General features: G+C 42.2%; 1 protein-coding gene and 1 pseudogene across 6 annotated transcripts in view; one reads left to right on the top strand and one right to left on the bottom strand.

The window, feature by feature from the left end:
- The window catches only part of PIGU (phosphatidylinositol glycan anchor biosynthesis class U), a 127,869-nt gene extending 111,428 nt beyond the window's left edge, over window positions 1-16,441 (bottom strand). For 5 of the 6 annotated variants that reach the window (XM_029219696.1, XM_029219693.1, XM_029219695.1 and 2 more), the window contains exons 1-2: window positions 16,121-16,254; window positions 10,747-10,811 (exon numbers count right to left, since the gene is read on the bottom strand). In XM_029219696.1, coding sequence (XP_029075529.1) covers window positions 10,747-10,811; window positions 16,121-16,250 — 195 coding nt within the window. In that variant the 5' untranslated portion in view covers window positions 16,251-16,254. Of the gene's footprint in view, window positions 1-10,746; window positions 10,812-16,120 lie in introns of all 6 variants that reach the window. The other variant, XM_029219691.1, reaches the window with a different exon arrangement.
- Window positions 3,125-3,622, top strand: LOC114894681 (annotated as a pseudogene).
- Window positions 16,442-27,400: the final 10,959 nt, after the last annotated feature.

Here is a 27,400-nt window from a genome sequence, read left to right as displayed (position 1 = left end):
TTCTCTTTCTCTGCCCCCTCAGCCTGTGCCACTTACAAATTGGTAAATACATCAAGGAGAAAGCAGCTCAGACTGTCGATCTCACTTTTTGCAATTTCCACTCTGGGATCTCAGCCCTTCAAGTCCTGGTTATCTTGCTACTTTCTAATGCCATCAAACAGATGTTTTTTGTATTCCTCCTGCTTTTCTAGTTGTTCTAGGCAGGATGGTTGGTCTGCTATTACAAGCCAGTTCACCAATCCACCACACCAGAAGGAAAGTACATGACTTGGTTTTAGTGAGCCCATGCTGGTGACTCAGAAGCACCTCTTCCCAACTCCCAACCACATGTAAAAATGTGTCTTATGATACCGTAAAGGTTATTGACAGGTTTTTTCGTGAGATCATGCTAGTGTGGTAGAAAGAACAAGACTTTGGGGTCAGACTCAGGTTTAAAACCAGGTTCCACTTATGTACCTCTGGGCAGGTTGTCTTCCCCTCTGAGCCTTAGTTTCCTCAGCTATAAAATAAGTAGAGTGACCTATTTCACAGGGTTCTTGGGAGAATTAAGTGGTAATATTCACCAAATACTTAGCATAGGGCCTAGCATACAGTAAAACTCAATATGTTAGCTACCTGAGATCAACTTTTTACCTCTTTTTGAAAATAGGGAAATCAGCTTTGCCTTTCAAAGTTCTAAAAGAATTAAACTTTTACAACTATCTACTAATGGATTCTTTTTTGCATTTATCTTTGTTTGTAAGAGGTAGCAACTTGATATTTATATTACCAATAGCCTGCTTTCAAAGTGTCTTGATGCTTCAGATAGTTTAGAATGGCACTAAATAGGTCTCAGAAATAACAGAACAAACCATTCTCAAAAAGTCTATCAGCAATTGGGCTCACTTCCGTAATGAACTAACATGTACACAGTAGTTAGTTTAATTGCATATCATACTATTATAGAGAAGCATGCACTGAATATAATTTGTCTTTATGCTACATCTCCATTTAGGTGACTACTCCCAGTCAGGGTAGGGTATATATGGATAAACTCACAATTTTACTATCAGTACTTGACTAAACACAGAAAACAGAAACGTCTGTTGAAGGCAGTCATAAAATCTAACCTGTGGTTGCTAAATCACTTTTTTCTCTCCTGTGCAGATTTTTCTTCTCCACTTTCACATATTCTTACCTTTCCTTAAGAAATAGATAATAAAATCTGCTAAAGATTAAGAAAGAAACAATACAAAGCAGCAATGAACTTTCTCTCCAAAAGTATGCTTTTCATTTGGCTTGATATAATTTTATTTCTTTATAGTGTTTTATTACTTAGAAAAACTATATTAAAATATAGGTAGCTCTTGATTTATGAATGCTCAGCTTACAAGCAAATTAACCCATATTCAGGAATGAGGAGCAAGGGACTCTGAGTTTGAAGTCATCCTCACTACGCTCAGGGAAGCAACTGTTCTTGCCCCTTAATTCAGAGTTTTACAGGTTAACAGTCCTAACAGGGTTACCTTAGACAGGTATAGAGAGTTAACATGCTTCTAGTAGCTAGAAATTCCTACCTCCAGCCTTTATCCCCCTTTACACACGTATGCATGCACGCACACACGTGATGAGGAGTAAGAATGTATTTTAGGCTCCCTCACTGTATCCAAGAAAACATTTTCCCAGAGAAAAAACATTTTAAATGATGGTTAAGTGGCTAGATATAGCTCTTCCATTTATTCATTTGACATATTCTTTCTGAAAGGATTATTTCACATTATCCCCTCTCCTCAACCTCCAACTTCTCTCTCCAGTTCTCACTTGTAGCCGACAATCTCATTTCTTATATCACTGAGAAAAGAGAAGCAATTAAATGAGAACCACCTTATTTTCCCACTACCCAGTTGACCAACTTCCTCTATCTACATCTATATTCTCTACTTTTCTCTTATTAACAACGGATGAACTTCCTTTCTTCCTATCTAAAACCAAACCCTCCTTGGGCTTCCCTGTGGCGCAGTGGTTAAGAATCCACCTGCCAATGCAGGGAACACAGGTTCGAGCCCTGGTCCGGGAAGATTCCACGTGCCGCGAGCAACTAAGCCCATGTGCCACAACTACTGAGTCTGCGCTCTAGAACCCACAAGCCACAACTATTGAAGCCTGTGCACCTAGAGCCTGTGCTCCACAACCAAGAGTAGCCCCCACTCGCCACAACTATAGAAAGCCCACACGCAGCAACGAAGACCCAACGCAGCCAAAAATAAAATAAATTTATAATAAATAAACAAATAAATAAATAAAACCAAATCCTCTACCTGTGAACTGGTGATCCTATTCCTTCTGGCCTCCTCAAAGACATTGCTCATTCAATCCTCTTTCTTACATCATCAACTTCTTTATCCACAGAATTATTCCCATCAGCATTCAAATATGCAGATCCTCATGTTTTAAAAATCTTCACTAGCCATCTCCGCCCAGCTACCATACCATTTCTCTGCCCTCCTTTAGAGTAAAACTCCACAAAAAGGTTGTCTATACTCTGTCTTTCCACATCTTTCCCTCAGTGTACTTCGATCAGTCTCTTGTCCCTATACTCCAATGAAATTACTGTTGCCAAAGTCTCCAAAGTCTCAATTTTGGCAAATTAATCATCAATCTTCAATCTAAATTTTCTCAACCTTGAAATAGCATTTGACATAGTTTTTACTCCCTCCTTAAGCAATTACATGGTCATCTAGCGTCCATGAACATTCCCTTGATTTTCCTCCTTTTCAGCTATATTTGCTAGTTCCTCTTCCCCATCCCAACCTTGACGTATCAGAGTGCTCTAGGTCCTGGTATTATTTATGTTAATTCACTCCCTAGGTATCTTAGTTATCTATATCTGTGTAACAAAGTGTCCAAAAACTGAATAGCTTAAAACAACACACATTTATTATCTCACACAGTGCCTGAGAGTCAGGAATCCAGGAGTGGCTTAACTGGATAGTTCTGGCACAGAGTCTCTCATGAGATTGCAGCCAAGCTGTTGACTGAGGTTGCAATCTAAAAGAGCTTAAATATCTGCTTCCAAGCTTATTCATTTGACTGTTGGCAGCAATATTCAGTTCATCACAAAGGCTTCCTTAAGGTTGGTCATGACATGGCTTCCCCCAGAGCAAGTGATCCAAGAGGGAGAAAGTCTACAATGGAAGCTGCTAACTGGGTAGCTTTTGGGGAGATCATACCCCAAGACCAAAGGCCACTGCTAATTCCCTGAAATCCTGGAATGAGACCCTCATCTCCAGGTTGGCTACTCTACCTGAGAATCTACCTGCTATGACTAGGCTTACTACAAGGCCAACGTGGTGAAGCCTGGCTTGCCAGATGACTTTGAAAAGAAGTTTAATGCCCTGAAGATTCTCGTGCCAGAGCATAAATATACTGTCCAGGTGGATGCTGAAGAAAAAGACGCAAATGCTGTGCTGAGTTTTTGTCTCTCTCAAAGGCCAGGATTAAGGAATATGAGAAAGCTGGTGAAATACACAATTCCATTTGATCAGTAACCATTAAGGCCTTGAATGAAGTCTTCCTAGAAACCAAATTAGACAAGAAGTATCCCAACTGGCCTCACCAGCCAACTGAGAATTTATCAATTTGAGTACGGGAGAAAGCGGTGGCCCTCATATTACAAACTCTGGACATTAAAAACAGTTATATTAGGGCTTCCCTGGTGGCACAGTGGTTGAGAGTCCGCCTGCCGATGCAGGGGACACGGCTTCGTGCCCCAGCCCGGGAGGATCCCACATGCCACGGAGAGGCTGGGCCCGTGAGCCATGGCCACTGAGCCTACGCGTCCAGAGCCTGTGCTCCACAACGGGAGAGGCCGCAACAGTGAGAGGCCCGTGTATCGCCAAAAAGAAAAAAAAACAGTTATATTAAAAGATAGAAAAGGAGGAGGGGTGAAGGAGGAGAGAAATAGGTGAGGGAGATTAAGAGGCCTAAACTTTCAGTTGGAAATTAAAATAAGGGAATTCCCTGGTGGTGCAGTGGTTAAGAATCCGCCTGCTAATGCAGGGGACACGGATTCGATCCCTGGTCCAGGAAGATCCCAAATACCGCAGAGCAACTAAGCCCTAGTGCCACAACTACTAAGCCTGCACTCTAGAGCCCACGAGCCACAACTACTGAGCCCACGTGCCTCAATTACTGAAGCCCATGCTCTGCAACAAGAGAAGCCACCACAATAAGAAGCCCACTCACTGCAACAAAGAGTAGCCCCCACTCGATGCAACTAGAGAAAGCCCATGTGCAGCAACGAAGACTCAATGCAACCAAAAAAATTAATAAATTTGAAAAAAAATCCATGATTCTATTAAAAAAAGAAGGAAATTAAATGAGTCACAGGTATGAAATGTACAGCGTAGGGAATATAATCAGTAATTACATAATATCTTTGTATGGTGACAAATGACAACTAGACTTGTCATGGTGATCATTTAAAAATGTATAGGGACTTCCCTGGTGGTCCAGTGGTAAAGATTCCGCCTTCCATCCACTAAGATCAGGAACAAAACAAGGTGGCCTACTCTCACCACTATTATTCAACATTGTTTTGGAAGTTTTAGCCACAGCAATCAGAGAAGAAAAGGAAATAAAAGGAATCCAAATCAGAAAAGAAGAAGTAAAGCTGTCACTGTTCGCAGATGGCATGATACTATACATAGAGAATCCTAAAGATGCTACCAGAAAACGACTAGAGCTAATCAATGAATTTGGTAAAGTAGCAGAATACAAAACTAATGCACAGAAATCTCTGGCATTCCTATACACTAATGATGAAAAATCTGGAAGTGAAATTAAGGAAACACTCTCATTTACCATTGCAACAAAAAGAATAAAATACCTCAGAATAAACCTACCTAAGGAGACAAAAGACCTGTATGCAGAAAACTATAAGACACTGAGGAAAGAAATCAAAGATGATACCAATAGATGGAGAGATATACCATGTTCTTGGATTGGAAGAATCAACATTGTGAAAATGACTCTACTACCCAAAGCAATCTACAGAGTCAATGCAATCCCTATCAAACTATCACTGGCATTTTTCACAGAACTAGAACGAAACATTTCACAATTTGTATGGAAACACAAAAGACCCCGAAAAGGCAAAGCAATCTTGAGAAAGAAAAACAGAGCTGGAGGAATCAGGCTCCCTGACTTCAGACTATACTACAAAGCTACAGTAATCAAGACAGTATGGTACTGGCACAAAAACAGAAATATAGATCAATGGAACAGGATAGAAAGCCCAGAGATAAACCCATGCACCTATGGTTAACTAATCTATGACAAAGGAGGCAAGGATATACAATGGAGAAAAGACAGTCTCTTCAATAAGTGATGCTGGGAAAACTGGACAGCTACATGTGAAAGAATGAAATTAGAACACTCCCTAACACCATACACAAAAATAAACTCAAAATGGATTAAAGATCTAAATGTAAGGCCAGACACTATCAAACTCTTAGAGGAAAACATAGGCAGAACACTCTATGACATATACCACAGCAAGATCCTTTTTGACCCACCTCATAGAGAAATGGAAATAAAAACAAAAATAAACAAAGGGGACCTAATGAAAATTAAAAGCTTTTGCACAGCAAAGGAAACCATAAACAAGACGAAAAGACAACCCTCAGAATGGGAAAAAATATTTGCAAATGAAGCAACTAACAAAGGATTAATCTCCAAAATTTACAAGCGGCTCATGCAGCTCAATATCAAAAAAACAAACAACCCAATCCAAAATTGGGCAGAAAACCTAAACAGACATTTCTCCAAAGAAGATATACAGATTGCCAACAAACACATGAAAGAATGCTCAACATCATTAATCATTAGAGAAATGCAAGTCGAAACTACAATGAGATATCATCTCACACCGGTCAGAGTGGCCATCATCAAAATAATCTACAAACAATAGATGCTGGAGACGGTGTGGAGAAAAGGGAACCCTCTTGCACTGTTGGTGGGAATGTAAATTGATAGAGCCACTATGGAGAACAGTATGCAGGTTCCTTAAAAAACTAAAGATAGAACTACCATACAACCCAGCAACCCCACTACTGGGCATATACCCTGAAAAAACCATAATTCTAAAAGAGTCACTTTGGGGCTTCCCTGTTGGCACAGTGGTTGAGAGTCCGCCTGCTGATGCAGGGGACACGGGCTCGTGCCCCGGTCCGGGAGGATCCCACATGCCATGGAGCAGCTGGGCCCGTGAGCCATGGCCGCTGAGCCTGGGCGTCCGGAGCCTATGCTCCTCAACGTGAGAGGCCACAGCGGTGACAGGCCCGCGTACCGCCAAAAAAAAAAAAGACTCACGTACCACAATGTTCATTGCAGCTCTATTTACAATAGCCAGGACATGGAAGCAAACGAAGTGTCCATCAACAGATGAATGGATAAAGAAGATGTGGCACATATATACCATGGAATATTACTCAGACATAAAAATAAACGAAATTGAGTTATTTGTAGTGAGGTGGATGGACCTAGAGTCTGTCATACAGAGTGAATTAAGTCAGAAAGAGAAAAACAAATATCGTATGCTAACACATATATATGGAATCTAAAAAAAAAAAAAAAGTCATGAAGAACCTAGGGGCAGGATGGGAATAAAGACACAGACCTACTAGAGAATGGACTTGAGGACATGGGGAGGGGGAAGGGTAAGCTGGGACAAAGTGAGAGAGTGGCATGGACATACATACACTATCAAACATAAAATAGATAGCTAGTTGGAAGTAGCCACATAGCACAGGGAGATCAGCTTGGTGCTCTGTGACCACCTAGAGGGGTGGGATAGGGAGGGTGGGAGGGAAGGAGATGCAAGAGGGAAGAGATATGGGGATATATGTATATGTATAGCTGATTCACCTTGTTATAAAGCAGAAGTTAACACACCATTGTAAAGCAATTATACTCCAATAAAGATGTTAAAAAAAAAAAAAAAGAAAGAAAGAATCTGCCTTCCAATGCAGGGGACGTGGGTTCCATCCCTGGTCAGGGAACTAAGATCCCACATGCCGCAGGGCAACTAAGCCCACACACCACAACTATTGAGCTCACACACCTCAACAAGAGAGCCCACGTGCGGCAAACTACAGAGCCCATACGCCCTGGAGCCCACGTACTACAACTAGATAGAGAAAACCCACACACCACAACTAGAAAGAAGCCCTCATGCCACAATGAAGAGCCTGTGCCACAACAAAAGATCCCACACGCCTCAATGAAGACCCCATGTGCTACAACTAAGACACAACGCAGCCAAAAATATAAATAAATAATAAAATAAATATTTTTAAAAATAAAATAAAAATGTATAGAAATATCGAGCCACTGTGTTATATATCAGGAACTAACATAGTATTGTAGGTCAATTATACTTCAAAAACAAAGAAACAAACTTACAGAAAAAGAGATCAGATTTGTGGTTACCAGAGGGGCAGGGGAAACTGGATGAAGATGGTCAAAAGGTACAAATTTCCAGTTATAAGATAAATAAGTACTAAGGATGTAATGTACAACAAATGATAAATATAATTAACACTGCTGTATGTTATATATGAAAGTTGTTAAGAGAGTAACTCCTAAGAGTTTGCATCACAAGGAAAAAAATTTTTTTCTATTTCGTTGATGTTATTATCTCTATGAGATAATGGATGTTCACTAAACTTACTGTGGTCATCATTTCATGATATATAAAAGTCATATCATTCTGCTGTACACCTTAAACTTACACAGCGCTGTATGTCAATTATATCTCAATAAAAGTGGGAAAAAAGATAGATACATAGATAGGTAGAAAGAAAATCCAAACTCCTAACCATTTCTATAAAAAGTCCTACATAATCAGACCCCTAATTTCTTACAGCTTATCTCTATTACTCTCCTCTTTGCTCATTCTGCCTTAGCAACACCGGCCATCTTTCTGCAACTCACAAATGCCAAGCTCATTTCCAAATTAGGGTTATCATATGGCTTGCTTGATTCATTTAGATCTCTAATTCAAATTTCACTTCCTCAGAGTGACTTCCCTACAAACACTATCTAAAATAGCCATACACATGACCATCACTCTTCATCCTTTTACTCAACTTTATTTTTCTACATACACTTACCATTTAAGTGAAATCATATTTTTCAAAATTTAGCTTTATGCAGGTATAGTTGGTATAAAATAAACTGCACATTTTCTAAGTATACAACTTGATATGTTCTGACCTACGAACACACCCATGAAATCATCACCACAATCAAGATAGTGAACATATCCACCATTCTCAAATGTTTACCAATTTTACTGTTCATCCCAAAGAACCAACTTTGTTTCCATGACTTTCAATATTTTCTGCTTTCTGTTTCATTTGTTTCCTCTCAGATCTTTATTATTCCTTTTATTCTGCTTACTTTGAGTTTAAGTTATCTTCTTTTTCTAGCTTCTTAAGGTAGAAACTGATGTCAGTGATTTGAGACCTTTCTTCTTTTTCAATACAGGCATTTAACACCATAAATTTCCCCCAAGTATGCTTTAGCAACATCCCACATATTTTGATAGGTTGTGTTTTCGTTTCATTCAGTTCAAAATACTTTCTAATTTCCCTTCTGATTTCTTCTTTGATCATGAGTTATTGAGGAATATGTTACTTAGTTTCCAAATATTTGGGGATTTTCCAGGTATGTTTCTGGTATTAATTTTTCATCTAAGTCCACTGAGGTTAGAGAATATACTGTGTATGACGTCAATCCTTTTAAATTTATTGAGCCTTGCTTTATGGCTCAGAATATGGTCTATCTTGCAAATGTATACTTGAAAAGATTATGTGTTTTGCTGTTATTGGATGCAATGTTCTGTAAATGTCAATGAGGTCAAGTTGGTTGGTGTGTTGTTCAAGTCTTCTATATCTTTGTTGGCTTTCTGTCTGCTTGTTCTATCAGTCATTGACAGAGGGATACTGAAATCTCAGACTATTTGGGGATTTGTCTATTTCTCCTTGCAGTTCTATCAGTCTTCATGTATTTTGAAACTCTGTTATTAGGTGCATAAACATTAGGATTGTTATGTCTTCTTGATGAACTGACCCCTTAATCATGATGAAGTGAACTTCTTTATCCCTGGCAACATTCTTTGCTCTGAAATCTGTTTCTTTTTTACTAACTTATTGTCTGTTTCTCTTAGAAAGACAAGTATAATAACGCCAAGGACCGTATCTTGTTTTATATCCCTAGCACCTAGCAGGGTAGTGGCATTTGGTGTGTACTTAACAAATCTTTGTTAAAGGAAATAGAGAAGGGAAGGAGGGGTTGGAATACATATGCAGATACAGACCTAAGCACTAGGAATAAGTGATGAAAGGGTGCCAGAACATGTTCTGAGGAGCATACATCACAGTGGGTAAAACAAGTAGAGGCAATTTCAAGAGTATGATATGAGCCATGAAAAGGATAAGCACAAGATGCTTTGGAAAATATAGGAGAAACACCTAACTTAGTCTAAGGTGATGAGGGATGGCTTTCTGGGGGAGGCAAAACCAAAGCTAATATCTGAATAGTAGAGTCAACCACAAAAAGAAGGAAGAATGGCCCTCCATAAGAAGATAACAACATAAGGAAAGATATAGGTAAGGGAATATGATGCTGGAGCATAATAAAGGCATGTCAGAACTCTCTCAGAGGGTTCCTAGTCTGTCTAGAAAACACACTGCCCAAGGCCCACAGCACGTACCACTGGCTAGTGGGCTATGCTTGCATACGCCCACACACATCCATTCCCAATAATTGAATTGTGTGCTCATTAAGAGTCTCTTAAATTGTTCCTAACCTGCTTCTGCTAGTAGTTCTTGTTATTATGGTTCAATTAGATAGTAATACAAATATAATGAAATATGAATGCAAAAGAGTTGTTATCTCCATGAGAATCAAGTTGAACGTTTTAAAAAGACTAGATAGAAGAACCAAAAAAAATTGTTCTCATAGTAGGTATGAGGGAGACAACTGTAAAAATTAGGGGTAAAAATGCCAAATTAGAAGTCTTCTATTCTAAATGATAAAGCCAATAAAAGTGGGGAAAGGAAAGTGGAAAGACGTGTGGTTGGGGTGATGAGCAGGGCCCACAGGGCTTTGTATGCATCCTAAGGTGTTTGGATTTTATCCTGAGATCAGTGTTAAGCAGGACAGTGACAAAATCAGATTCACATTTCAGAAAGATGGCTCTGACTGCAGAATAAGAAGTAAAGGAGCAAGACTGAATGCAGAAAGACTTGTCAGGAAGCTGTTGAGAGATGATGGTGACCTAAGAGTGATTTTACTATTCTTAAGAACTAATTTTATGGGTTAAATGGCTTTTGTGGGCTTTCTAAGAAACCAACATTGCTGGCAGTTTTCATGGGAAAGTATGTTCCAAAGAACCAATTACATGCCAATTAGCATATAACCTATTCATGAACTGGGAACTGTTTACAATTTATTTGCCAATAAAAATGATAACTTCTCCAGAAGTCTCATCTGCTTCCCCAAATTACAATCTTAATCTGGATCATTTCCACTGCAATTGCGAAACCTCCTTCTTAAGCAGAGGGCATCTAAAAAAGGGCTGTTTCTAAATATGATTTTCAAAAATAGATCTCTTTAAATGTTTGTACAAAACAGTTAGGCTTTGGCATTTGTGACTGTAAACTACTCTTAGTACCCAAAAAAGAAAACAAGAACACTTACTTCATGAAATACTGCTCCAGAATACGGAGACACTCCCAAGTCCAACAGTGAGAGGCCTTCAACCACTGAAAAGTAAGACATCCAAGTTCACTCTTACTTTAGAGACATATGCAGATTGGCCATAATCCAAAGTGTTAGATACTCCCAGGAACAAGAAGGGCTTCACGGTTTGTCTAACCCCCTTTACCTCATTCCCAGCGAGTGAATTTAAATCTTGATTTCAGATGATGGTCAACTTTTTTCTATACAGAGCATCTCTTTTCATTGTGGGGCAGCACTCATTATGAGAAAATTTTATATTAAACTATAAACTTCCTTCGATCTCCTTGTAACTTCCATCCACTCCTAAAAGTGTTTTGTTTGGGAACTCCCTGGCAGTCCAATAGTTAGGACTGGCGCTTTCACTGCCAGGGTCCCAGGTTCAATCCCTGGTCGGGGAACTAAGATCCTGGAAGACGCATGGTGTGGCCAAAAAAATAAATTTTTAAAAAAGTGTTTCATTTATATATATTCTGCCCCATTCCAAAAAACAATAAGATAACAGGACTTCCCTGATGGCCAATGCAGGGGACGTGGGTTAGATCCCTGGTCCAGGAAGATCCCACATGACTCGGAGCAACTAAGCCCGTGCGCCACAACTACTGAAGCCTACACGCTCTAGGGTCCATGTGCCGCAACTACTGAGCCCGCACGCCTAGAGCCCGTGCTCCGCAGCAAGAGAAGCCACCGCAATGAGAAGCCTGCATACCACAACGAAGAGTAGTCCCCGCTTGCCTCAACTAGAGAAAGCCCGCGCACAGCAACGAAGACCCAACGCAGCTAAAAATAATAAAAAGAAAAAGAAAGTACCTGTTGCCTGTAGAAAAATTAATACAAATGTCACTCAAACAATCAGCATATGAGAGTGGCTGCCCATTTTCCTTCTCTGTGGACATTTCTCACATCTTCTAATTATCTTATTGTTTTTATTTATTTATTTTAATATTTTTTATTTATTTATTGAGTTCACACTGATATAAATATAATTGAATAAATAAATATGGGAATTCCCTGGCAGTCCAGTGGTTAGGACTCGGCACTATCACTGCCGTGACCCGGGTTCAATCCCTGGTAAAAAAAAAAGGGCAGAAGAACTAAATAGACATTTTTCTGAAGAGGAAATGCAGATGGCCAACAGGCATATGAAAAGATGCTCAACATGGCTAATCATCAGGGAAATGCAAATCAAAACCACAATGAGGTATCACCTCACACCTATCAGAATGGCTATCATCAAAAAGAAAACAAATAACAAATGTTGATGAGGATGTGGAGAAAAGGGAACCCTCCTACACTGTTCGTGGAAATATAAATTGGTGCAGCCACTTTGGAATACAATATGGAGGTTTTTCAAAAAACTAAAAACAGAACTACCATATGACCCAGCAATTCTACTCCTGGGTATATATTTTTTTAAAAAAACAATTAATTGGAAAAGATACATGCACCCAATGTTCATAGCAGCATTATTTACAATTACCAAGATATGGAAGCAACCTCAGTGTCCATCAACAGATGAATGGATAAAGAAGATGTGGTATATGTATATATACAATGGAATACTACTCAGCCATAAAAAATAATGAAATTTTGCCATTTGCAGCAACATGGATGGACTTGGATGGCATTATGCTAAGTGAAATAAGTCAGAGAAAGACAAATATGATATCACTTATATGTGGAATCTAAAAAAATACAACAAACTAGTGAATATAACAAAAAAGAAGCAGATTCAGAGATACAGAGAAGAAACTAGTGGTTATCAGTGGGGAGAGGGAAGGGGGGAGGGGCAATATAGGAGTAGGAGATTAAGAGGTATAAACTATTATGTATAAAATAAGCTATAATATATTCTACAACACAGGGAATATAGCCAATATTTTATAACAACTATAAATAAAGCACAACCTTTAAAAACTGTGAATCACTATATTATATACCTATAAATTATATAATATTATACATCAACTATGTTTCAATAAAGTAAATAAATAAATAAAAATAAAACAAACCAAAAAAAGGAATGAGGGAAATAGAAACGCTGCCATTAGAACACCACAGTAATGACTGCTGCAGGGAAGCCCAAACTATAAATGCAAAAAGTGGTGGACAAAAAGTTAAAGAGAAACAGGATGTTTACAGAGCCCCAAAGTATATCCCCCAAACGTTTACTAATTAAAAAGGGAAAATAAGGACTTCCCTGGCCATCCAGTGGCTAGGACTTGGTGCTTTCACTGCCAGGGCCTGGGTTCAATCCCTGATCAGGAAACTAAGATCCCACAAGCTGTACAGCATGGCCAAAAAATAAAAATAAAAAGGGAAAATTTCTCAGTGGTGGAGAAACCAGACAGATATGTGTTATACTGTACCATGAATATACAATCAGGAAAATCCAAACTATGGGAAACTCTACAGGTCAAATGGTCTAGGTTCTTAAACAGATAAATACTAAAGAAAAGGATGAGATGGATGGGAAATTTTAAAATTAAGGGAGACTTAAAAGACATACATAAACTTTTTTTGAAGACCATGACTAAGCTATAGTGTCTAGGGATGCTCATTTGGGTAATAAGACAAAAAGAAAGCAAAGATGTCATTATTATAAAAAACAGAATAATGGTTTACTTATGAGGGGGATGAGAGGCTGTGATTGAGATGGGGTATATGGAAAGGCTTCTAGGAAAAGTGGCAAAGTTCTGATTCTTGACTTGGATGATGGTTACAAAAGTGTTTGCCTTATAATGCACTGTGCAATACACTGCTGTGCGCAGTTTACTAATTCTGTATTTATTTAGCAATAAGTGTTTTGTTTTGTTTTTTTTAGTAGCGTTATCAGAAGTGTTCCTCCTGACCCTGACTCTCACAGCTGCATTGGAAACGGGTTTCTAAACAAGCACTCACAGTTTGAGCTCTATCCTGACTCAAGAAGCTAAGCCCATAATAATTCCCAATCTTTAGGTCAAAGGCTGAGGAAACACCAAAATATGACAGAAATGTTCCAAAATTATTCTTGACAAGATAGTATACAGTGAACTCTGGTGGAACAGCCATGCCTAAAGATTGCTAGCTAGTCACATAATATTATTATCTATGTGACTTTCGGCAAGTAACAATCTCTCTGTACTTTAATTTTCTCATCTATAAAGTGGGGCTAACAATAGTATTTACATCATAAGCCATTGTAGAGGACTTCCCTGGTGGCACAGTGGTTAAGAATCCGCCTGCCAATACAGGAGACACAGGTTTGAGCCCTGGTCCGGGAAGATCCCACATGCTGCGGAGCAACTAAGCCCGTGCGTGACAACTACTGAGCCTGTGCTCTAGAGCCCGCGAGCCGCAATTACTGAGCCTGCGTGCTGCAACTACTGAAGTCCACGCGCCCTAGAGCCCATGCGCTGCAACGAAGAGTAGCCCCTGCTCACCGCACCTACAGAAAGCCCATGCGCAGCAATGAAGACCCAATGCAGCCAAAATTAAAATAAATAAATAAATTTTTTTTTTTTTTTAAAAAGCCATTGTAGAAATCAAATGTTTTTTAACATACCTAAACTGCTTAGAACAGTACCTGGCATGTGGAAAGCATTACATCAGTGTTAGTTATTATTATTTTTATTGGACTGAGAAGCCCATTTTGTCAAGCATTTTATCAAGCAAGAAATTTGTATAAATTTTAGTTGCACTATCAAATAAATGGATGGATCTTCTGGAATCCAGAAGAAAGCTGGAAACAAGTGGCTTCAACAAACAATTCAGTTTTTTCAACAAATAATTACACGCAAATATTATATGCAAAGATATCAAGTCTAAGCTCTTACCATCACACATATAAATTACAACTATCTTTATTACCATCTGTCAACTGGGAAAATTACTTAACTTCTCCAAACCTCAGTTTCTTCATCAGTAAAATGGGGAAAATAACACCATCTAACACACAGAAAAACTGGAGGATAAGATGAGGCTTACCATAGTCTCTGATATATAGTAAGTATTTTTAGGAAATTTACCTCTAATTATTCATAAAACATCCATTCATTACGCCATTCCAAAGTATCTATGGGACAACATCAAAACTCTAGCATTTCAAGTTTGAGGACATGAGGGGGACTTCTGGGGTGCTGGTAATGTTCTGTTTCTTAGTCTGGGTCCTGGCTATATGGGCATATACAGTTTGTAAAAATTCCTTGAGCTCTACACTTATTACATGTCCATACTTCAGGAAGACGGTTTTCAAAAAAAATCTTCGAACTCTGGCCCTAACCTAATCCCCATCCCATTACTCCCCTACTTCGGACATTTCACATCCTTAAACATTTCTTTTTTTTTTTTTATTTTTTTTGCGGTACGCGGGCCTCTCACTGTTGAGTCCTCTCCCGTTGCGGAGCACAGGCTCTGGACGCGCAGGCTCAGCGGCCATGTCTCACGGGCCTAGCCGCTCTGCGGCATGTGGGATCTTCCCGGACCGGGGCACGAACCCGTGTCTCCTGCATCGGCAGGCGGACTCAACCACTGCGCCACCAGGGAAGCCCCCTTCAACATTTCTTGATCCTGTTTATCTTCTACCTGGAACTCCCCTTTTTCTAATCTCCCTTTCCAAACTGCATCCTTCAAGAGTTAGCTCGAATTCCACAGCTTTAAGAAGCTGGAAAAGGAGGGGACCCTTTCTTCAGGGTCAGAACTCCAAAGGAGGAACTGGACGTACAAAGGAAGTACATTTTTCACAAATGATTATAATTATTATTATAATTATCTATCTCTCCCACTAGCCTATGGATCTTTGGCCCAAATTCTGTCTCTTTGTAGGCGCCAGCGTAAACAATGTTTGATGAAGAACTTAAAGAACTATAAAGACACAGTAGGAAAAGATGCACTCAAAGTCCCAGACTGAGAATAAGCTTCTAAGCACGCTCACTCACACACTCTCCTCGCTTAGGCAGGACTGGTCCCCTCACTCGGGCCCCCGTCACACACCATCCCACACCCCGGAGGAACATCACATTGCGATCTCGCGCCAAATCCCCCTCCACCCAGCACGCCCTTTCCTCATCCCGACCCGTCCTCAGACCACGCTACTCAGCTCAGGACCCGAGTGGGACACACCCCCTCAGATCGCCACCCCGCAGGTGACCGGCCCCTAGTGCCCCAACCTCACCACACAGTCCCACGCCCACCCCCTTAGCAGCCCGCTCTCAGGCCCCGCCCTCCCGCCCTCTCCTGAGAGAGCGGTCAGTTCCCCCAGAATCTTGAGCTTGCGGCCACTGCCCCCGCCTCCCATTCACAGAGGCCAGGAGCGCACAGGCGGGGCCTAGCCGCCTACTCGAGCCAGTGGCCTCACCTCTCTTCCAAGAGCTCAGTGGGGACACCACCTCCACCCGCTCCGAGATAAACTCGGCCAGACTGGAGCGGAACAAGGCCGCCCGCACGGTCACTGCCACTACCAGCACCAGGGCCAAGGGAGCCGCCATGATAGCTAGGGCGGCCGCGCAGGCGGGGAGGGAAAAGCGAGGTGGAAGAGCCTCTCGACTTGTGCACCGCCCCGTGTAGTTCCGCGGCCCGGCGCGCCTAGCTGCTGCCGCCGGAGCTGCGAGACTAGGGACTACCACTCCCAGGAGGCCTTGCGGCGAAATAGGGCGGGACGACGGAAAGCGGGGCGACTCGAGCTCGTAGCAAAGTGCTGGGCGACGCCTCCTAAGGTAGCAGGTGAATTGTAAAAGCGCCCAGGAGCCGAAGTGCTGCTGAAAGTAGATAGGTGAAGGCAGTAATCGTTCTAGGATTGTGAGCGAGTTTTAAAGAGATGTTAATTTCACTCCTGTGTGTATGTTTTTAATGTTTCTTTCCCTTTTTATGTTTTTAAAAGAGTATTAAATATGTGTTCATTTATTTATCCTACAATTGTTGATAGACTACAAACTATATGCCAGGCACGGTATTGGGTTCTGAGGATACAGTTACAGATTTATTAGCTCTGCGGCCTTGAACAAGTTGCTTAACCTTTCTGTGCCTCAGGTCCCTCATCTGAAGAATGTGCTGGTTGTTGGCTTGTTGTGGGCTAGCTAGAAATGATTGAGGAATGCTTAGAAATGTTGCTAGTTGCTTTTAAACACAGCCATTATCAAAAATTAAATTATATAAGCATACAATTAAACAAGTTATGTAAAAAACAAGATAATAAATACTCAAAACACATCACTTCCTAATTATTTTACTACACTCTCGTTTTATTTGTGGTCTTGAGTTTATTTACCACTGCTATTATCACTATGGCAAATACTGTATAATGGTATTATACGTATTCAGCGACTTCAGGTTGATAGTTTAAAATCCCAACCTATGGGAGTCTTTACACCATAGAAATGGGCAAAGAGTACAAATTGGGTTTCTGGAGTTTGGAGTGCCATTGACAAGCATAAGTAGCACACCACTTCGTTAATTAATGTATGAAAAGTGCTTATGGTGAGTGCTCAAATGTTAGCTATAGTAATTAAAATATTAAATAAGTATACAAGGAATTTAAGACCTGTGAAAGATATGAAACAGGTTGCATAATCAAGAACGACTTGGTGAAAGAACTCCAAGATGATACAAACAGATGGAGAGATATACCATGCTCCTGGATTGGAAGAATCAATATTTTGAAAATGACTATACTACCCAAAGCAATCTACAGGTTCAATGCAATCCCTATCATATTACCAATGGCATTTTTCACAGAATTAGAACAAAAAATTATACAATTTGTATGGAAACACAAAAGATCCCGAATAGCCAAAGCAATCTTAGGAAAGAAAAATGGAGCTGGAGGAATTAGGCTCCCTGACTTCAGACTATACTACAAAGCTACTGTAATCAAGACAGTATGGTACTGGCACAAAAACAGAAATATAGATCAATGGTACAGGATAGAAAGCCGAGAGATAAACCCACGCACTTATGGTCACCTAATCTATGACAAAGGAGGCAAGAATATACAATGGAGACAAGACAGCCTCTTCAATAAATGGTGCTGGGAAAACTGGACAACTACATGTAAAAGAATGAAATTAGAACACTACCTAGCACCATACACAAAAATGAACTCAAAATGGATTAAAGACATAAATGTAAGACTGGACACTATAAAACTCTTGGAGGAAAACATAGGAAAAACACTCTTTGATATAAATCACAGCAAGATCTTTTATGACCCACCTCCTAGAGTGATGAAAATAAAAACAAAAATAAACAAATGGGACCTAATGAAGCTTAAAAGCCTTTGCACAGCAAAGGAAACCATAAACAAGACGAAAGGCAGGGCTTCCCTGGTGGCGCAGTGGTTAAGAATCCGCCTGCCAATGCAGGGGACACGGGTTCGACCCCTGGTCCGGGAAGATCCCAAATGCCATGGAGGAACTAAGCCAGAGCACCACAACTACTGAACCTGTGCTCTAGAGCCGGCGAGCCACAACTACGGAAGCCCATGCACCTAGAGCCTGTGCTCCGCAACAAGAGAAGACACCACAAGAAGACGCCTGCGCACCACAACGAAGAGTAGCCCCCACTGGCCTCAACTAGAGAAAGCCCATGCGCAGAAATGAAGACCCAACGCAGCCAAAAGTTAATTAATTAACTTTTAAAAATCACTTGGGAAATGTATTTACTAAATGTAAATTTCCTAGTTCTGCCCTAGAGACTGTGGTCTGGGGTGGAGCCCAGGAATCTGCATTCTTAATCTCTCCAGATTATCCTGATGCTGGTGGTTCAGGAGCCATACACTGAAAAACATTACCCTGAAGGCCTAGGTATCCAGTAGTTTATGCAAAAAAAGATGAAAATAGTAATAATAGCTAGCAAATATTCAGTGCGTATTGTGTGCTAAGTATTATTTTAAGTGCTTTACATGCTGTTTACAATACAAATTATATATATATATATATAATTATACATATACAAACACACACACTCACACACATACACACATACTACAGGTACTATAATTTCCCCATCACCACACGCAGATGAGGAAACTAAGACACAAGGAGATTTAGTCATTTGTCTGGGGTCACACAGCTAATAAGTGGCAGAACCAGGATCCAGATGTTGTGGTTAAGCTTCTATGCGTGAGAAGATGAGAGGAATTTGGGTTGGGTTGAATTGAGTTAGGTTGGGTTGTTTTGTTGTTGTAGCTGAGAAGGAAGGGTAGAGAATTGAAGTGAGGGAAATAATAAAGGAGCAAACAAGGTGATTTCTCTCCTGACATCCCAGATGATGTATGGGTTACCTAGAGAAGAAGGAATTGAGGCTCTGAATAACCAGCTTTAAGCCACACACCTGGGTAGTTTTTCTTTAGCATTTATTGAACACCCACCATTGCCAGATCCTGCACTAGGCTATGAAGTTACAACTTATCAAGTACATTTTTTTCTACTCCAAATAGCAAACTGATTTTGGCCATCTTTACCATAAAGGAAATTAACTAGGAGGCTAAGAGGGAGCTAAACTGGGTGAAAGAGAAACCTGGGGAACCAGACTTCATGAGGATTCAAGGGTGTATTCAAGAGATATTTTGGAGGGAGCATTGATCCATTGTTTCCCAAAATCCCCTATTTCTTATCCCCGGCACTCAGACCCTGGCTCCTGTAAAGGTCTGAGACTTTCATTAATAAAAAATTGAGACAGAAACTTAGAGCAACAATCTCAGATTGAGGAGTATACAAAATCTTTAAACAGGGCTTTCTTCCTCCCTGGCTGCCTGATGAGCAGCCACCATTTTCTTTTTAATGTTTTTTTTAATTAATTAATTAATTTATTTATTTATTTATTTTTGGCTGCATTGTGTCTTCGTTGCTGTGTACAGGCTTTCTCTAGTTGCGGTGGGCGGGGGCTTCTCTTTGTTGTGGTGCGTGGGCTTCTCATTGCGGTGGCCTCTCTTGTTGCGGAGCGCGGGCTCTAGGCACGTGGGCTTCAGTAGTTGTAGTTCACGGGCTCAGTAGTTGTGGCGCACGGGCTTAGTTGCTCCTTGGCATGTGGGATCTTCCCGGACGGGGCTCAAACCCATGTCCCCTGCGTTGGCAGGTGGATTCTTAACCACTGAGCCACCCAGGAAGTCCCAAGCAGCCACCATTATGTGACACAGTAACCAGCCAGGCAAGGAAATTCATGGCATACCATTTCTGCAGAAACAAATGGTCATAGTGGTCCTTTATCCTGGGAAGGCAACAGTACCTAAGACAGAATTTGAGAAAACTAACCAAGATGTAACCAAGAGAACACATCAGATGTTTTTGTCTTCAGATTTGAAGCCACTTTGGTGGTGGCAAAGCAACAGACTTTTATAAATTTTACAATTTCTTGGATTATGCGAAGAGAAATCAACGCGAACAGAGATTTGTAAGATATGGCCTGGATGAGAAGGAAAGAACTCAAGAAAATCAGCAAAAGCAATATAAGAACAGAGTGAAAAAAGTCAGGGTTGCTCTAAAAGTGAAAGGAAGGATTAAAGATACAGCACTGACTTGATCTGTGTTTGTGCAGATTTTTCACCAGAAGACAATAAATTATATAAAAACTTAAAAACAATAACAACTCAACAAGCAGGGGTGAGTTGAAGACAGTAGCATGTAGGGAAAAATGAAGGCATCCTTGAGATTGAAAAAGTAAGAAAGATCTGGTCTAGTCCATCGTACAGGGTGGGAAATTAAGGCCCAGGCAGGAGCAGTGCCTGGCCCAGGATCGCACACCAAGTCAGTGGTGGCACCAGGCCCAGAAATCATGGTTCTCAGCATTTGTCTCCTATGTTGGCTGCCTCTTGCTCCTGGGCTGGGTCTCTGGTGAGGCCCCTTGGGATATCCGCACCAGTTCCCCCCTCAACACTTGGACCCAAGTATTGTAAGGGCCCAAAAGGAACCAGAGATCTGGTCTTACATAACGCCCTGGGGACACATTTCCGGGAGCTAGTACCTCAAGCCCTCTCAATTTCCTTCATGTTCCCGACCACAACTGCCCACTATTGCAAAAGCCATCCTGTTAGGAAAACCAAGATGTAAACTAGGCCTCCAAAGGCTAAAGATTTGTTCTCCGTCCCCCAGCCTCTTCTCTCTGAACCTCTCTCACTCTTCAGGAGCCACACCCTCCATAATTATGTATCTAGATCCCTCATGCCCTCCCCCCAAATACACACTGCTCTGGGAAAGGAGACAGGTATAGTGGGCTTTGCTTACTGCTTTCTGGTATCCATTCCCTCTTTCCCTTTTCCTAACAGGACCCTGAATTCTCAGCCAGGTGATTTGAGTGAGATTGACCTCACTCTCTCACTCATTTCCAGGAATGAGCCCTAAATGGCTTAAATTGACCAATAGTTCCAAATCCCTAGCCACAGTGATTGGTTCAGGCATGAGTGTATGACCCAAATCAGGTCAATCAGAGCCAACAAGATTCAGTTCTGGAATTTTGGACTGAGCCATTTGGGCAATAGGCTTTTTCTTTTCCACGGGTTTGAGCTTGGAAGCACCCAGACCCAGGAGCAGCTGGTAACTTATACATATAAGACAAAGTAAGGCAAGGCCAAGGCTAAGGCCTGACTGATTCTACCAGTAAAGATACAATGAGCCAGTTTTTGATTTAAATGGTGTATTATTTACATAGACAGCAAGAAGAACAAGCCAGCTTCCTGTGATCCTTGTTCCACACACCAAAAAGGATGACACTGAAACAAAAGGGGCTGAACAATTGTAACATGGGTTGTAGGATACCCTATTGCTGAGGAGCCGATCCTAGAGTTCAATTAACAGGTTTTATATTCTGCAGCTCCATTCTGAGTAGGGAGGGCAGAAAGCCCCATATCTCATCAGAGCCTGGGAAGCAACAAGAAAACCGTCTCAGGGCAGCCTCCCAGGGGAGATAGGGAGGCAAGTGGAAGGTGGCCTCACTGCCTTACAAGCCTTCCATTCTCTCATGTTCTGGGAGGATCACAAGGCATTCTGCCAAGACTTAGATAAGCTTTCCATACCTTTGCCAGTGTGGCCTATATGAATGAATACATGCAAGGTCATCACGGTGCCATGGCAGAGGCATTCCCTTACAGTATCACTGTGTTCACAAAGAGAGGGCCTGTCAAAAATTAAGCCAACTCCTAGGAAGTGTTTTGGAGAAATTAGAAAAGACTAGATCTTAGTTCCACTATTTGGGCCACTGGATCAAGCCTTGCCTGCAGCAATTATTGATGGACATTTCGACCAAATTCCTTTTCTAATTTAATCCAGTTTGAGTTGGATCATTAATTACTTGCAACCAAAATCTCTTAACCAATACAACAGAAGATGGAACTCAGCCTCCCAAAGGACTCTCGACTCTCGTAGACCTCCCTGACTTCAATTACCATTTGTATATTGATGACTCTCAGATCTTTATTTCCAGCTCAGAAATTTCCAGATTTCTCTTGTTGAGATTCAGACATTATGCATCAAACTACCTCCTAGACATTGCCACCTGGTTATCACAAAGTCACTTTAAACTCCAATTATCTAAAACTGAGCTCAGTGTCTTCTTTCCAACAACTCACTCTTCCTCCTTAATTCCTTACCTCTGTGAATGGCAGCACTAATCTTTCAGTTGCTCAGCCAAAAACCTAGGAATCAGCCCTGATACCTCCCACTTTCCCATCACTTATATACCTTCTCGCTTTGACCTAAATATCAGTCAAATCCACCTACTCCTCTCCATCTTCACTGCCACCACCCTGGTCTAAGCCACCAGCATTTCTCACCTACATGTCTGCTATTCTCTCCTGATGCCACCCTCCATTCTCCAACCATTCTCCATGTCTGACATTTATTGTTGAATGAATGAACAAATGAATGAATGAATATCACTAACCTCTCACTTAAAACCCTTCACTGGCTTTCTTGTACATTTAGCTGAAGAATGGAAGTTCTTAAGACAGTTCATAGGGCCAGCATGATCTATCCCCTTACCTACCTCTCTTGCCTCATCCCCTACTTTTCTGCCCTATTTGCATCTGAAAAAATAAACTACCAGTGGTCATTGCCTTGGTACATTATGCTTTGTGCACCCCACCAGCTACTCAACAGCATCTGTCCTCACTTAGCAAACTCCCACTTACCCTTCAAGGCTCATTCTTAGGAAGACTTTGATTTCATCAAGGAGTCAGTTCTTTCTATATGCTTCCAAAACACTTAGCAGCTGGCTCTAACCTGCACTCTAATGATCACTATCTGATAATTCTGTTACCTGAAGTTCTTGGGAGTCTGATTCTTCTCTTCATTGTGTCTACTGAATTTTATTCATGGTGGATTGTTTCCTCGTGTATTTCATCAGTTTTTTCCTTGTGGATTATCAGCTGTTTAGAAGGGCTTTATATACGGGAATTCTGTGTAACCTGCAATGGCTGGGGAAAGAGGTGGGGGTCCACGGAGGAGATCCAAAGAGGATTTGCATTAGTTTCTGCTAGGCATCTGAGAGATACTTTTGGAGTAGGTCTCCTTTGATGTTAATTTCTCAGCCTTGGAGATTCCTAGACATGCAGGTGATGTAAATATGAACCCCACACTCATCACCCCATACTCATCAAGGACAGGCATGCAGTTTCAAATTCTCAGAAGATAGTTTCTTTCCCCCACCCTAAGACCAGGTCAGGATGGACATAGATCCTTTTTGTCTTCTTTGCTAGTACTCAGATGTTTGTTTTTTTGTTTTCCCCTAGTCTGTACTTTCACTGTGGGTATAGCCCTTCAAGTGTCCTAGATATATCAAGGGTCTCAGTTCCAATCCCTAACTTCATGTAAGCCCAAGCCTTCATCTCCCCAAATGTCTGTTAGAATCCAAATGGTTGCAGGTCCATTAAATGTTAAATGTATTTAAAAGTATGTTTGGGACTTCCCTAGTGGCACAGTGGTTAACAATCCGCCTGCCAGGCTTCCCTGGTGGTGCAGTGGTTGAGAGTCCGCCTGCCAATGCAGGGGACACGGGTTTGTGCCCCGGTCCGGGAAGATCCCACATGCTGTGGAGCGGCTGGGCCCGTGAGCCATGGCCGCTGAGCCTGCGTGTCCGGAGCCTGTGCTCCGCAACGGGAGAGGCCACAACAGTGAGAGGCCCGCGTACCGCAAAAAAACAAAAACAAAAACAAAAAAAAAGGATCTGCCTGCCAACACAGGGGACATGGTTTCGAGCCCTGGTCCAGGAAGATCCCACATGCCACGGAGCAACTAAGCCCGTGCGCCACAACTACTGAGCCCGCAAGCCACAACTATTGAGCCTGTGTGCTGCAACTACTGAAGCCCATGCTCCACAACAAGAGAAGCCACCACAACGAGAAGCCCACGCACCACACAAAGAGTAGCTCCCACTCGCCACAACTAGAGAAGGCCCGCATGGAGCAACAAAGACCCAACGTAGCCAAAAAATAAATAAATTTATTAAAAAATTTAAAAATTAAAAAAAATAAAAGGATGTTTATTGTTTTTATTTCCAGCATTTCCATGTGTTACGTAGCAGGAAGTTCCAGATATTGTCAGAAAAGGAAGTCCAGCTCAATACTTAGTAGACAGAACTGTCACTGTCTGTTTACTTGTCTATTTTCTCCATGAGCATCAAGCTCTGAGAGGGCAGAGACAGGGTCTGACTCATCTCTACATCAAGACACCCAGCTTAAGACCCTCCCCACCCAGAGTAGAAGTTCAGTGCATTTGTTGATACCAAACCTCCTCTCAGACACTTGTATTGAAGGAGAGCTCAATTTCTCCCACTCCCAATGTAGCCTTTCCTTTGGAGAGAGTCATGTCCCCTGGGTGACTATCTGGCAAGTGGGGGACAGCCTGCCCCTTTTCTGGGTTCATTCCTTCCAACACTTGGCTTATCCACTCAGGATTCTGCAGAGTAGGGCTCAGGGTCTGGATGATCCCAGTGATAACTGGGACTTTGAGCTTTGATCCAGGAGAAAGCACAGGGGCCAGTTCAAGATGAAAACCTAAGGTTCTTATGCACCGTTAGTGGAAGTTAAATTGGTACAACATTGTGGGAGAGCAATTTGATGGCATCTATTGAAATGTTAAGTATGTATACCTATCAATCTTGCAATTCACTTCTCTGATTCTATTCTATTCATAGAAGAGGAGTCACTGTTACATTGTTTGTGGCAGCAAAAAATCGAAAGCCACCCAAATGTCCATCAATATGTGATCAACTAAATAAGCTTTCTTCTGCCATACAATCGGAAACTGTAAGATGGCTTTAGGTTTTGTTTGTAATGAGGAAGATCTGTGTATATTGACATAGGTAGAACTCCTGTGTCATATTACTGAGCGAAATATGTGAGTCTGTAGGACAGAGTATATCATATGACATGTTAAAAAAATTAATTAGGGGCTTCCCTGGTGGCGCAGTGGTTGAGAGTCCGCCTGCCGATGCAGGGGACACGGGTTCATGTCCCGGTCCGGGAAGACCCCACATGCCGCGGAGCGGCTGGGCCCGTGAGCCATGGCCACTGAGTCTGCACGTCCGGAGCCTGTGCTCCGCAACGGGAGAGGCCACAACAGTGAGAGGCCCGCGTACCGCAAAAAAAAAAAAAAAGAAAGAAAGAAGAAAACATTAATGAATTAATTTATTTTTGGCTGCGTTGGGTCTTCACTGTTGCGCGCGGGCTTTCTCTAGTTGCGGCGAGCGGGGGCTGCTCCTTGTTGCAGGCTTCTCATTGCTGTGGCTTCTCTTGTTGCGGGGCACGGGCCCTAGGCGCACAGGCTTCCGTAGTTGTGGCACGTGGACTCAGCAGTTGTGGCTGCAGGTTCCAGAGTGCAGCCTCAGTAGTTGTGGCGCATGGGCTTAGTTGCTCCGCGGCATGTGGGATCCTCCCGGACCAGGGCTTGAACCCGTGTCCCCTGCATTGGCAGGCAGGCTCTCAACCACTGCACCACCAGGGAAGTCCTATCATATGACATATTTATGTAGAAAAAAACAAACGAATCTACAAGCAGTATAAATTTGTACATCCTAGAGGCTATTTGGCAGTATCTATCAACCTTTTTTTTTTCTTTTTTTTGGCTGTGTTGGGTCGTCATTGCTGCACGTGGGCTTTTCTCTAGTTACGGCGAGCTGGGGCTACTGTTCATTGCGGTGCACGGGCTTCTCATTGCGGTGGCTTCTCTTGTTGCAGAGCACCGGCTCTAGGCCACAGTAGTTGTGGCACATGGGCTTAGTAGCTGTGGTGCACGGGCTTAGTTACTCCGCAGCATGTGGGATCTTCCCGGACCAGGGCTTGAACCCATATCCCCTGCATTGGCAGGCGGATTCTTAACCCCTGCACCACCAGGGAAGTCCCCAGCTTTTAATTGTTGAGCCTTTGATTAGAGTCTACTCTATGCCAGGCCCAGCACAGGCTGAGTGATGGGAGTATATGGACTGAGATCCTGCATTTGGGATGCCCACCATCTACCTGGGAAAACACATACACACAATTAGTCACCATGACTTACTGTTTATTGAACAAATAAATAACTGTACTGTCCATCAAGGTAGCTCTGGACCATGGGTGAGGACAGGAAAGGCTACCTAGAGGAAGACGGGGTGAGTAGAATCTTGAAGACAGGAAAGCTCTGAATTCAGAAAGGGCTGAAGAGGGCATTCCAGGAAAGAGCTTGAGCCAAAGTGTGGTTGTGGGAGAGAGTTGAAGAGACAATGAGGAGTTTGACCTTAGGACAAGGTGTGTGTAAGTGAAGAAGGGGAATAAAGCTGGAGAGAACTGGGGCTGGATCATGGAAGGCCACGAATGCTGTATTAAGGAGCATGGTACTGTGGGAGCCACAGAAGGTTTTAGAGCAGGCAAGTGGTGTGACAAGAGAGGCATGTTAGGGATTATTTACTTTAAGTCAGCGAGAGGTCGAGAGAGGGTATGAGGTTAGCAGGAAGCAGATGTGATGGGCAGAGACTCAGGGTTGCAAAGAATGAGGATGCTTTGGGGACAACCCTCCAAGGGCCAAAACACTGCTCTACATCCCCTACACCCCGGTCAAGCCTCTGGGTATTATTTCCAGGATCCTTCTCCTAGTTGCTAGGACAGAGGAGTCCTTCTAGGGTTTGATATTAGGCTGGGATTTTATCACCAGAGCAGAAGCTCTGGCCTAGCTCACCCCCTGCCTCCTGATGGACCAGATGGACAGCTTACAGACCCATCCCCACCATCCCTGCTCTACTAAGAAAGGACCCAGAACCTCTGGAGACTCTGAGGATGTGTATTTGTAGTCTTTCAGGCATTTCCCAGGCCACTGGGAATGCTGGGGGCCTAGAATATGGGATTGGAATAAACCTGAGGATGGAGAGTTTGAAAGAATATCTTAAAGGGAAATTGGGACTTCCCTGGTGGCTCAGTGGTTAAGAATCCGCCTGCCAATGCAGGGGACACAAGTTCGATCCCTGGTCCGGGAATATCCCACATGCCGCGGAGCAACTAAGCCTGTGCGCCACAACTACTGAGCCCGTATGCCACAGCTACTGAAGCCCATGCGCCTAGAGCCCATGCTATGCAACAAGAGAAACCACCACAATGAGAAGCCCTCACACCGCAACGAAGAGTAGCCCTTGCTCGCTGCATTTAGAGAAAGCCAGAGCGCAGAACCAAAAAAAAAAAAAA

Source organism: Monodon monoceros, unplaced genomic scaffold (assembly GCF_005190385.1).
Source record: "Monodon monoceros isolate NGI ecotype Baffin Bay Population unplaced genomic scaffold, NGI_Narwhal_1 Super_Scaffold_13, whole genome shotgun sequence".
In the NCBI taxonomy this organism is placed as follows: domain Eukaryota; kingdom Metazoa; phylum Chordata; class Mammalia; order Artiodactyla; family Monodontidae; genus Monodon; species Monodon monoceros.
Note: the sequence above shows the minus strand (reverse complement) of the source record. Positions and strands in the feature narration are given on the sequence as shown.